Raw genomic sequence first — 12,541 nt, forward strand, 5'->3', positions numbered from 1 at the left:
TTACAGTTGACAATGAATGTGCTGTGCTATGTGTAGTCACTCAGTCATGTCCAACGCTTTGCGACCTCATGGACTGTAGCCCATCAGGCTCCTCTGTCCATGGTGGTTCTCCAGGCAAGAAGACTGGAGTGGCTTGCCACTTCCTCCTCCAGGGGATCTTCCCAACCCAGGGATCGAACTCAGGTCTCCAGCGTTGCAGGTGGATTCTTTACCATCTAAACCAGCAGGGAAGCCCAAGAATACTGGAGTGGGTAGCCTATCCCTTCTTTCCTCCTGATCTAGGACTAGAACCAGGGTCTCCTACAGTGCAGGCAGATTCTTCACCAGCTGAGCTCCCAAGGAAGCCCCTGAATTATAAATATGACAGTATTATTTATTTTTTCAGTGCTTCTGTTTCTTCATCTATAGTTGGAGGTGCCTAGCACATGGGGTTGTTGAAAGGAGTAAATGAAATCGTGCAAGTAAAAGCGTTTAGAAGAGTGCTTGGTGTGTGTCCAGCACGTCATAATTCATGTAGCCTATTATTATTATTAAATAAGTAAACCTTGAAGTACAGTGTAGCGCATGAACCTTTTAATTTCATCAACAAATGCTTGTTAAGGAATTTCCCTGGCTGTCCAGTGGTTAAGACTCTGTGCTTCCACTGCAAGAGTTGAGGGTTCAATCCCTGGTTGGCGAACTGAGATCCCACATGCCCCATGACCCCCACAAAAAGCCTTTGGGTGTGTTCATTTTGACCTGGGGGAGGAGGCTATTTATAGACTGAGAATAAGCCCTAATTGACTCACTGACAGAGAAGTAACCTCTCAGGGGCCAAATACTTTGGCTGGATGGTTAATATGAACAAGATCTGAATAAACAGTACTTTTCTTCCTAGGAAAAAAACCCCCCACAAATTTTAGTGCCAAGAATGTAGCAGGTAAGACACGCATCATCTTGTAAGCTGTCTGAGAGCCTGTAAGCCTATTGAGAATTGTAGACGGTAAACAGTGAATGATAAGTATGATGGGTGTTTTAAAAGAAAGTATAGGATATTGTTCTGCATCTCAAAAGAAACTTAATTTTTTTCTTCTCTTCATAGTGCTACTGTAAACAACCTTCAGGCAAAAGTGGATGCATTAGAAAAATCCAACACTAAACTGACAGAGGAGGTAAGTGTTCTAGAAATTGTTCAGTTGACTTAATAGAATTTAGTAAAATGCATTAGTAGAAAATAGTTTCTCCGAAGCCTTAGAAATATAGGACTTGATTTTTCAGATAATATCTACCCTAGTACTCCTTGTTCTGACCAGGAGTGGCCAGCTGGCTTATCTCAAGTATCTTAGTTATCCAGCTGGACTATGTAGCATTACAACCTGGTTTCATCAAATATTTTGCTTTCTTGTGTGAATGTTTTGTCTGGTCTAGCCTAGAGTTGATGTTTAGTAAGATAATGTGTCCAACTCTGTCGTGTCCGACTCTTTGCGACCCCATGGACTGTAGCCCACCAGGCTCCTCCGTCCATGGGATTCTCCAGGCAAGAATACTGGAGTGGGTTGCCATTTCCTTCTCCAGGGGATCTTCCTGACTCAGGGATCGAACCCAGGTCTCCTGCATTAGAAGCAGACACTTTAACCTCTTAGCCACCAGGGAAGAGCCTTTTAAGATAATGTGTTCATCATCTATTTATTCATTAAACATTTCGGATACTGTGTATGTACCAGAGATAGACAAAGACTCACTTCTGCCAGGCATTGATTTGTGTGTGCTGGATTGGCAAGTTCCCCCCTTCACAGGTTTTATTTTCTCCTTGGGGTGATAGGGTGATGAGGTATATAACCTAAAGAACACTAGTCAGAAGACCAGTAATTCCTGCTTACATGTCATGCTTTAACATGTCATGTGCTCCTGAGCAAGTAAGTCACTTGACCCTCAAGAGACCCAGTTCCTTCTCTGGCAAAGTAGAGTGTTTCCCCTTTTAGCCTCACAATTACCCTGAAGATCAGATAAGAATATGCATGTGAAAACTTTTTAAAAAGTCCCTAAAATAAGAATTAAAATATTATGTCACAGTTTACTTCTGATTAATATTTTTTCCCTAGCTTACCAACGATATATTTTTTCTTCAATAGCATTAAATGTTTCTGTGAGAAACCTTAAATAAAACTTTTCAGATGACGAAGACTTCGTCTTCTGTTTTTCAAATTCTAACTATCCTATAGTGAAATAAAGTTGGTTAAATACAACAACATAAATGGACCTGGAGGCTATTGTGCTTAGTAAAATAAGTACGAGAAAGACAAATACTGTATGTTATCTAAATGTGGAATGTAGACTCTAAAACATGAATCAAAAATGAATATGAAACAAAACAGAAACAGACTCAGAGATAACAGAGAACTTGCTAGTGGTAAACAGTGGGGCGAGGGCAAGATAGGGGTAGAAAATTAAGAAGTACATCTATTATGTATAAAATAAATAAACTACAAGGATACATTATATAGTAAAGGGAATATGGCTTCCGTAGTGGCTCAGTTGGTAAAGAATCTGCCTGCAATGCAGGAGACCCGGTTTCGATTCCTGGGTCAGGAAGATCCCCTGGAGAAGGAAATGGCAACCCACTTCAGTATTCTTCCCTGGAGAATTCTGTGGACAGAGGAGCCTGGACGGCTATGGTCCATGGTATCACAAAGAGTTGACACAACTGTGCGACTAACTTTCACTTTCAAAGGGAATATAGCCAATATTTTATAATTTTAAGGTTATAATATATAAAAGTATATAATCTATTGTATATACAAAAGTATAACCTATAAAAATATTGAATCACCATGCTATCCACCTGAAACCAATATAATGTTGTAAATCAGCTATACTTCAAAAAATAATCTGGTCTTAAAAAAACAAGTTAGGAACTTCCCTAGTGGTCCAGTGGTTAAGACTCCCGAGTTTCCACTGCGGGGTGTATGGGTTCAATCCCTGGTTGGGAAACTGAGATTCCACTTGCTGTGCAGCATGGCCAATAAATAAATAACTAAAGTAAAAACAGAAAAGCAAGTTAAAGTACTAGTTAAGAAATGCCATCTAATCAGATTTTTTTCACAACTAACATTTTCACTGTTATGACTTTAAAATGTCTCCCTTATTGCTCAGTTCTGTGGACCGTATGTTTGGACATAGATTGTTAAATTATATTAAAACTTTAATTTATGGATACAATCCTTAGAATCTTATCCCACAAGGCTTTTGAAACATTCTGCACAGAAATTTTCTACTGTGATTCTACTGCTGATATATTGGGGCGATGTGGGATAGCAGTTAAGCATGCTCCCCACAGCTAGGCTCTTTGGGTTCCTGTCCCTGATCTGGTGCTTGGTAGCTCTCTGATCTGGGGCCAGTTACTTAAGCTTCTCTTCTTTGGTTTACTTACCTGCGAAATGGGGCCAAGAATGATAATAAAGTTTTTGTGTGCATTAAATGATGTTAATATATAAGGGCCTGGATAGTGGGCTTCCCTGGTGGCTCAGCTGATAAAGAATCTGCCTGCAATGCAGGAAGACCTAGGTTCGATCCCTGGGTCAGGAAGGTCCCCTGGAGAAAGGAATGGCCACCCACTCCAGTATTCTTGGGGCTTCCCTGGTGGCTTAGAGAAGCCTGATGGGCTCAGTCCATGGGGTTGCAAAGTCGGACATGACTGAGCGACTAACACTTCTCTAGGTCAGTGCTTGACACATTCACCATATGCACTCAGTAAATAAAATCGTTGATTTTATTTCCTAAGTCATGGGACTTGTCTTCTTGGCCTAAGTTTATTTTACCAGCAATATTAATCATGAGCAAGTACTGTGTGTAGACTTTATAAAGAACAGATAAGGCTAGTAAGGTCTTCCCTCTCTCATTCCCATCTATTTTGGATTTAAAGGGACCAGTTAAAAAAAAAAAAAACTAAACCTAGAAAGACCTCTCTTCCCTCCTGAAATCTGAACTAGAACAAAGGTAGCGCTAGTGGTAAAGAACCTGCCTGCCAATGCAGGAAACATAAGAGAAACGGTTCATTCTCTGGGTTGGGAAGATCCCCTGGAGGAGGAAATGGCTGCCCACTCCAGTATTCTTACCTTGAAAATCCCACGGACAGGGGAGCCTGGCAGGTTACAGTCCATAAGTTCGCAAAGAGTCAGATGCGACTGAAGCGACTTTGCGCGCAGGACAAGATGAAAACAACTGAGCAGATGAGGATAAGTAAATATCCACTTTGTGTTGGTAAAGCTGACTTAGGAAGTCCACTTGAGTCTGTCATCATTGCCAATGTTTCTTTGACCTTGGAAGAAGCCATCTGAGGTGCGCTTGGATCAAGAGAGCCAACCTGCTTGCCCAGAGTCACTTCTTTACACATTTTAGGCCCATGGAGCAGAGAGAGAAATGGGCTGTCAGACCCACCTTTAGAAAGCTCACCAGAGCCTGGCTGCTGTACTTACACAGTAGAACAGGAACCAAGCAGAGACGACAAAAAGGGAGACCAGCGTGGCTGAGAGGAGCTGCTCAGCACCTTTCCCAGCCTCCTGCAGGCCCCTCGCCATTCTCTCAGGAGCTAATCTCCACACATACAGAGGAGTGTGTTTCCACCACATTCTTCCCTCCTTGGGACAGGGTTATAAACATCTCCCCCAGAGACACACTGCCAATAACATTACCTTGTCTTTAGGCACTGAAAAGAAACAGAAAAATCTCTTCGATGTTTAAAGGCATCTTTTCGAGTGAGAACTTTGGTCTTTTTGTCTTTTTCTTTTAAAAAATTTTTGGCCATGCCACAGGACATTTGGGCTCTTACTTCCCTGGATCAAACCAGCCCGCCCCTGCATTGAAAGGGAAGAGAGCCTTAACACCACTGGACCACCAGGAAAGTCCCTAAAACAGGTCTTAAGGAGGGTGTGTAAGATGGGTCCCAAAGCATGAGGTGACCTTTCAAACATTTTAGAAATAGGTTTCGTAGCTAAATATGAGTGACATGGGGACACCCTTGAGGTAAATGATCATAACTTAACATTTTGTTACTGGAAAAACAAAAGATTTTACACAAAAAGCAGTAATAGGAGATATTTGTCTTTCAAGATAGCTCTCCTAAGTTTTTGTGGGGTTATAGATAGTTTTCTTTCCTTCTAGAATACCTAAGCGTGAAACTCATGTCCTTGCAGATCATGAATTATCTTATTCTGTGTTTAATAAAAGAAAGATTATTTTCAAAATTTTATCAACAGCTTGCAGTTGCGAACAACAGAATTATCACCTTGCAAGAAGAAATGGAACGAGTTAAAGAGGAAAGCTCCTACATATTGGAATCTAATCGGAAGGTGAGAGCATGTCACTGGGTTAACAGTGGGGGCGGGGGTGGCTGGGTGGCACCCTCCAGAGGACTGCTTGGAAGCAGCAAGCCTTTGCATATGTTAAGTATGTTAAGTGCACTGTTTTCCCTGAGACTGGGTGCAAAATTGCTTGAATGATGAAGGTTATGGGAGGTTGATGCCTCTCTCCTATCGACACTCCTTGGCTTCACCACCATGTACATCTGTTTAGAGGCTTCAAGATGCAGTCTAATTCAGTGTCTTTTTTTATATACACTATTGCATTTTATATACATTATATACATTTTTATATAATGATATGTACTATTTTTAGAAATAATGGTACTGTTTTATAAGTATATCTCTGATATCACTGGGAAAGAGTTCCCATATAAATGAATTTTCTAGGTAACTCAGTCCCTTTTATATATGTCTCAACATATTTTGCAAACCTTTTGTGTATGGCACAATTCTGAGCCTTCTTACGGAGCAGTAAGAAGTACCCCACTCCAGTACCCTTGCCTGGAAAATCCCATGGATGGAGAAGCCTGGTAGGCTGCAGTCCATGGGGTTGCTGAGGGTTGGACACGACTGAGTGACTTCACTTTGACTTTTCACTTTCGTGCATTGGAGAAGGAAATGGCAACCCACTCCAGTGTTCTTGCCTGGAGGATCCCAGGGATGGGGGAGCCTGGTGGGCTGCCGTCTATGGGGTCACATAGAGTCGGACACGACTGAAGTGACTTAGCAGCAGTAGCAGCAAACCTTCTTAAGTAGCGGATATAATTTACTCCATGTGGCCCTTTATGGTGACTGAAGATCATAGTTATCAACATTGGCAATTCTGTACTACTGTTCAAGGGGGCTATTGAAACTGATGGAGCTTCTAGAACCTATACTTAAAATATTCCCAGATTCCTTTTTTTTTTTTTTTTTGCCTTTTATTTCATTGGCATCTTTTATTTCTTACTGCTGTTAGCATTACTCTTTTTGGAAATGTCTCCCTACTCCTTAGCCTTATGTTTCTAACCTACTATGACCTAGGAATCCAGAAATCCAGTTTTTAAAATTGTTCTTGAAGAGTAAGTATCTAGGCTCTGAGTGGGGACCAACATGAATAAAAAGATAGTGAAGACGCTCAGTCACGTCCGACTCTTTGAGACACCATGGACTGTAGCCTGCCAGGCTCCTCTGTCCATCGGATTTTCCAGGCAAGAGTACTGGAGTGGGTTGCCATTGCCTTCTCCAGGGGATCTTCCTGACCCAGGGATTAACCCGGGTCTACCCGCATTATGGGCTTCCCTGGTGGCTCAGAGGTTAAGCGTTTGCCTGGAATGTGGGAGACCCAGGCTCAATCCCTGGGTCAGGAAGATCCCCTGGAGAAGGAAATGGCAACCCACTCCAGTACTCTTGCCTGGAAAATCCCATAGAGGGAGAATCCCTTGGAGGGAGGAGCCTGGTAGGCTACAGTCCATGGGGTCACAAAGAGTCGGACACGACTGAGCGAGTTCACTTCACCCGCATTATAGGCAGATGCTTTACTATCTGAGCCACCAGGGAAAGTTTGACTTTAATGCATGGATTTTGTAAAACAAAACAAAACAACTGTGACTGCTCAGAATTTTCTGATGAACTGTTCCTTTCCCTGGTGGCTCAGCTGGTGAAGAATCTGCCTGCAATGCAGGATACCTGAGTTCGATCCCTGGGTTGGGAAGATCCCCTGGAGAAGGAAACCACTACCCACTCCATTATTCTGGCCCGAAGAATTCCATGGACCGTATAGTCCATGGGGTCGCATAGAGTCAGACACGACTGAGCGACTTTCACTTTCCTTCATCTTTCACTCTTATCTCACTGTCTGGGTGGAGATACCAGATGTGAGATCTTTGGAGGAGGACTGTATAACTGTTTGAAACTTTGGCCCAATTTATAGTTTACAGTGAATGCTATTTTGTTTCATAGAGGCTGATATTTTGAGACTTCTACCACTTGGTTTGGTAAGCTGCAAGGACTTGAAGCAAAATGGCAAAAAATTCCCAGTTCAGCTTAGAATATTTATGGAACCTCTGCAGCTTCTTTGTTGTCTTCGTTCATCGTCATATATGCTTTGGTGTGATCATTTTCCTTACTGAATAGCAGTGCTAGCATCCGATAACTTGGATTCTTTAAATCCTCAGATGTGTACTATTTTACTTATCTTTTCAAGGGTCCTAAGCCAGACCGGACTTCAGAAGGGCAAGCACTGAGTGAAGCCAGGAAGCACTTAAAGGAAGAGACGCAACTACGACTGGTAAACTTGGCTTTTATGGCCTCATAGTTCAGCACCATGTTAAAATACCCCCACTTAGGGGTTTATCTCATAGATCAAGGGAATATCAGTAGTAGTCTAACAAATTTTATGGATCCTGTGAATTTTTTTCTCCTTTTAACCCATATTCCCTACAGTGTTTCCTCAGTCCTTGTTCTGCGTATTCTCAACAACCAATGGAATTTTGCCAATCTTCATTTTTATTTTTGCTTTATAGTTTGTATTGCAAAAACGCTAGGTATATAGAACCTACTTTTTAAACTATATGATCTCTCTTACTACCTCATTCCTCACCCCTGCAAAGATATGTCTCCTTGGATAGGTCAGCTCCTCTTCTCCTTACTAAGAGTCATCAGCGTAGACTTGTCCTCTTTTACTCTTAGTTATTATTTCTGAATGTATTCTTGTTTTTATACATAAATAGAAAAATATGACATCAGTATTAGTCTTAAGATATTCATAGAAATTAACATATATATACATATATAAGAATGTATAATAAGGACTGAAGTACTTCTGCAATAGATTTTATCCAAATATTACTATAATAATAAATCTGTGTCTTCCCAGGTGGCTCAGTGGTAAAGAATCCACCTGCCAATGCAGGAGACATGAGTTCGATCCCTGGGTTGGGAAGATCCCCTGGAGAAGGAAATGGCAACCCACTCCAGTATTCTTGCTAATGTTACTTTAGCAATGTTATTTTAACATCCTTGAAATAATTATCGTTTTCCTTCTATATGTTTCTAGATTCAGTCTCAAAATACTTTCCATAAGGAAGGTCCTAGAAATAATGTATGTCAGTATTTTAAGTCACGGTTTGAGTTGCCTTCTGTCAAGGTCACCATGTACAGTGGAGTGCCTCAGTTAAGGAGCAAATGAAAAAATGGTACAAAAAATTTTCCACTTTCCCATGCCACATTATGATAAATGTTTGTTAACAGAGAAAGAAACCAAGCAAGTAGGCAAGGTTCTAGATGTGCCCTGGGCACAGCATGGATGCAGAAGAACCTCAGGTCTTTGTATCTGTGATCATCCAAATAACACGGCAGTAATAATGGTTGAAACAAAAGCAGGCCTCATGTTAAGTGAATATAAAAGTTCAGTTAGCCACTATATTTATTTATTTTAATAATAATAACCAAGGTTTATTTGACTTTGTTTTATGCTGAGAACTTCATATAAACATACATGCACCTTTTTCATGTAATATTTTTAAAATTTCAAGATGATAGAAGTAAATGAGCACAGATTTATTGCATCACTTTCCCTTTCAGGACACTGAAATGGATCCCACTTAGTGTCAAGTCCAAATTGCTGTTTTAGTTTTTCGGGACCTGTATATCACCTGCATTTTCATTCTGATAGTCATCGGACATTGAATTCATTTCTCTTAGTTTCATGAAGTCTTCTCCTTTTATTCCTCCAGCCATACTGACCTGCTTTCTCAGTTAGAGCATATATACAAAAAGCAGGGTATCAGTGATTAAATACAGAGCTCTGTGTTCAGCCTATTTTTATGTTTGAGTTAGCTGCTATATTTGAAATAGACAACCAACAAGGACCTACTATAAAACACAGGAAATGCAGCTTAATCTGTAAAAATGGAAAAAGAATTTGAAAAAGAATAGAGCCATGTACATGTATAACTGAGTCACGTTGCTGTACACCTGAAACTCACACATTGTTAATCAGCTATGCTCCAGTATAAAATAAAAGAGAAAAAAACTCGGCCATGTTGACAGTTCCCAGTAACTGAGATGTTACCTTGAGGACCCACAGTATCTTTTCGGTTCGTTGGGATATTGAAGATGTCAACAACCTCCGAACTAAAGAGAATTCCAGATGCTTAATTTTGTGCTGGCTACTGTAATACTTCATATTTTTATAACAGGACATGACCCAGTTGTTTGTTTTAATATCTAATGATGTACCTCAAGTATGTGTGTATTTTAGGCATATTAGATAGCTTTACCTTTGGCCTACCGTGTTTTTCAGATTTGTAAATTATTCAGTAAATATTACTATAATTATCCTGGTTATTCCTATTTTTAGTATTAATGTCTCTGTATTGAATGATGGTTTACATCTGTTTTGCCAGACTTCAGACCTGAGAATTTAGGCCTGCCTTTTCCTGCAGAAATTTGTAGTTTGTACATAGTTGAGGATAGAGAGAATAAGTAATTTGTTTCCTTCTGGGGGCAGGATGTTGAAAAAGAACTGGAAATGCAGATCAGCATGAGACAGGAGATGGAATTGGCTATGAAGATGCTGGAGAAGGACGTCTGTGAGAAGCAGGACGCCCTGGTGTCTCTGCGGCAGCAGCTGGACGATCTTAGAGCTCTTAAGCATGAACTTGCCTTCAAGCTGCAGGTACGAGAAGTACAAGGAATGGGCTCGTACAAGGACTGGGCTCAGTGGCTCCCTAATCCCAGGGCTTCCCTCTGCCCCTCTTCTTCTCTAGAATCACAGTTTAAATACAAGAGGAAAGAGTGGTGTCACTTTGAGGCTGAAAAGTGAAAGTGTTAGTCACTCAGTCACGTCTGACTGTTTGTGACCCCATGGACTGTAGCCCACCAGGCTCCTCTGTCCATGGGATTCTCCAAGCAAGAATACTGAAGTGGGTAGCCATTTCCCTCTCCAGGGGATCTTCCCAACCCAGGGACTGAACCTGGGTCTCCTGCATTACAGGCAGGTGCTTTACTGTCTAAGCCACCAGGGAAGTCCTAGCTGCCAATAAGCCACTTTAGGAATCAGACCATCACAGGATCCTGTGTGCTTACTCTGGAAAGCCACAGCCGCTTTTCACATTGCCGCACCTCTCAAGTCTGACCTACCAACTGAGTTCTATAGATAAATTGATGTACTTTCTGATGTTGATTTTTGAGACAAAACTGCAGATAACAACACTAATATTAAATGTTGCTTCCTGCTTTTCTCTGTTTGGGAATTAACTGATAGATATTAACATAAAGCATTTCTATTTCTTTACTCCCCATTTATCATTCGGTTCAAAAGGCACGTGTGACTTGTTTCAGGATTTTACGTTCTATATCAATGTAAACATAACTCCTAATTCTTTTCTGTAACAGAGTTCGGACTTGGGAGTAAAACAGAAAAGTGAACTGAACAGTCGCTTAGAAGAGAAGACTAATCAGATGGCTGCTACCATTAAACAACTGGAACAAAGGTAAAATTTCTGTTTCTCTAGTAAAACACTTAGCACGTTCAGTCCTGGAAGTGAAGAGAACGTGCTGTGGATTTGACCAACAGAGAGTATGTGGAAATCACCCAGCTTAACACCAGGCATCTTAGTAGAAAGAAAGCCAATTAAATGTTGTTTTTCAAGATGTGACTAAAAACCATTTCAGTGTCATGTGTTAGAGGAGGGATACGTACAAGGATGAAAGGACCTTTAAATCTGTGTGTGAGTCTGTTTCTGTTTATTACTGAGGTCTTTGAAGACTTAAGTGCTAGGTGATGGAGGGGTACTGTGAACCTCTTTCCCTCCTTTTTCATCTCCCTATTCTCTCTGCTTTCTCCTCAACAGTTCTGTAGCTTCCGCTGTCACCTCCTGCCCACAATGCTTAGATCTGTTGGTCTCTAGTTCTGTCTTCCTTCTGTATTTTCATCCCCTGATCAGCTATTTCCCACTAGTACCTACAACTCAGTCTGCCCAAAGTATGTCTTCTTCCTATGCTATTCTTTTGTCTTTCTGTCTGAAATCACCACATTCTTGCTAGTGACTCAGCTGCCAGGAGAAATGGCTAAGGCTTCAAGATTGAATGCGCCACAGTACCCATGGTCATGAAAACTTTGCTACCTGTAACACCCACTGATCACCCTTCTTGCACTTGAGCAAAACTACACTACTAACTGGCCCCTGGACACACTTCCCATTTTCCCCATCCATGTCTTTCCTAATTGTTGTTGTTGTTCAGTCATTAAGTGGTATCCAGCTCTTTGAAACCCCGTGGACTGCAGCATGTCAGACTTCCCTGTCCTTCACTATCTCCCGGATAGTGCCCAAACTCATGTCCTTTGAGTCGATGATGCCATCCAACCATCTCATCCTCTGTTGTCCCCTTCTCCTGCTGTCAATCTTTCCCAGAATCAGAGTCTTTTCATTGGAAGAGCCAATGTTGGCTCTTCACATCAGGTGGCCAGAGTATTGGAACTTCAGCTTCAGCATCAGTCCTTTCAATGAATATTCAGGGTTGATTTCCTTTAGAATTGACTGTGCTTTCTAATAGTTTCATCAAATAGAAATGTCCTTCCTCTTTTCACTCCCTTGTTCTTCAGATACATTTTTTATGTTCAGGCTAAAATGCCACTTATCCAAAGCTTCCTCTGATACTTCTTCCCAGCTAAAAATAAACTGCCAGTTTGTCCTTGTTGGAATTCCTGTAGCCTTATATCTATACCTAGCCATACTGCTCATAGCACTTCTCACTTCCTGCCTTACCTTATAAACCTTTATATATGTATCTTATCTTCTGATGAGAATGTGAGTTCATTAAAGCTAGTTAACTGTACCTTTTAGGTTCCCTTGTTGGATCTATCACAGTGCCAAGTGTCCAAAGCATTCACTGAGTAGACATGTGAATGAATAGGTGAATGGATGACTTCTTGTATTCAAGTGGTTCTTGACCAGGGTAGGTCCTGAACAGCACTGCATATTATTGTTGACTCAGAAATTAATTGTAAATTAATAAATAAGCTTGAAACCTCTGGCTTGGCTGATTGTAAATGAAAAAGTTATCAGTCTATCTCAAAAGTTGTCTAGGTACTTGCTCATAAAATTTGTATGTTTATGATTTAACAAATCAATATCAGTGTTCGTAAATTGTGTTTTTGAAATGTGTCAGATTATTTTTCAGTGGGTTTTTGGTTTGGTATTTAAAGCAGACAAAAC

The 12,541-nt window shown here is 40.9% G+C and overlaps 1 protein-coding gene across 2 annotated transcripts in view; it reads left to right on the plus strand.

Moving 5' to 3' along the window:
- RUFY3 (RUN and FYVE domain containing 3) overlaps positions 1-12,541 on the plus strand; it is a 94,390-nt gene that overhangs the window by 69,584 nt on the left and 12,265 nt on the right. For both annotated transcript variants that reach the window (XM_052641738.1, XM_052641739.1), the window contains exons 8-12: positions 1,082-1,151; positions 5,235-5,327; positions 7,525-7,608; positions 9,832-9,999; positions 10,719-10,816. In XM_052641738.1, the coding sequence (XP_052497698.1) occupies positions 1,082-1,151; positions 5,235-5,327; positions 7,525-7,608; positions 9,832-9,999; positions 10,719-10,816 (513 nt within the window). The remainder of the gene's footprint in view (positions 1-1,081; positions 1,152-5,234; positions 5,328-7,524; positions 7,609-9,831; positions 10,000-10,718; positions 10,817-12,541) is intronic.

This window comes from Budorcas taxicolor, chromosome 6, assembly GCF_023091745.1.
Source record: "Budorcas taxicolor isolate Tak-1 chromosome 6, Takin1.1, whole genome shotgun sequence".
Lineage (NCBI taxonomy): Eukaryota > Metazoa > Chordata > Mammalia > Artiodactyla > Bovidae > Budorcas > Budorcas taxicolor.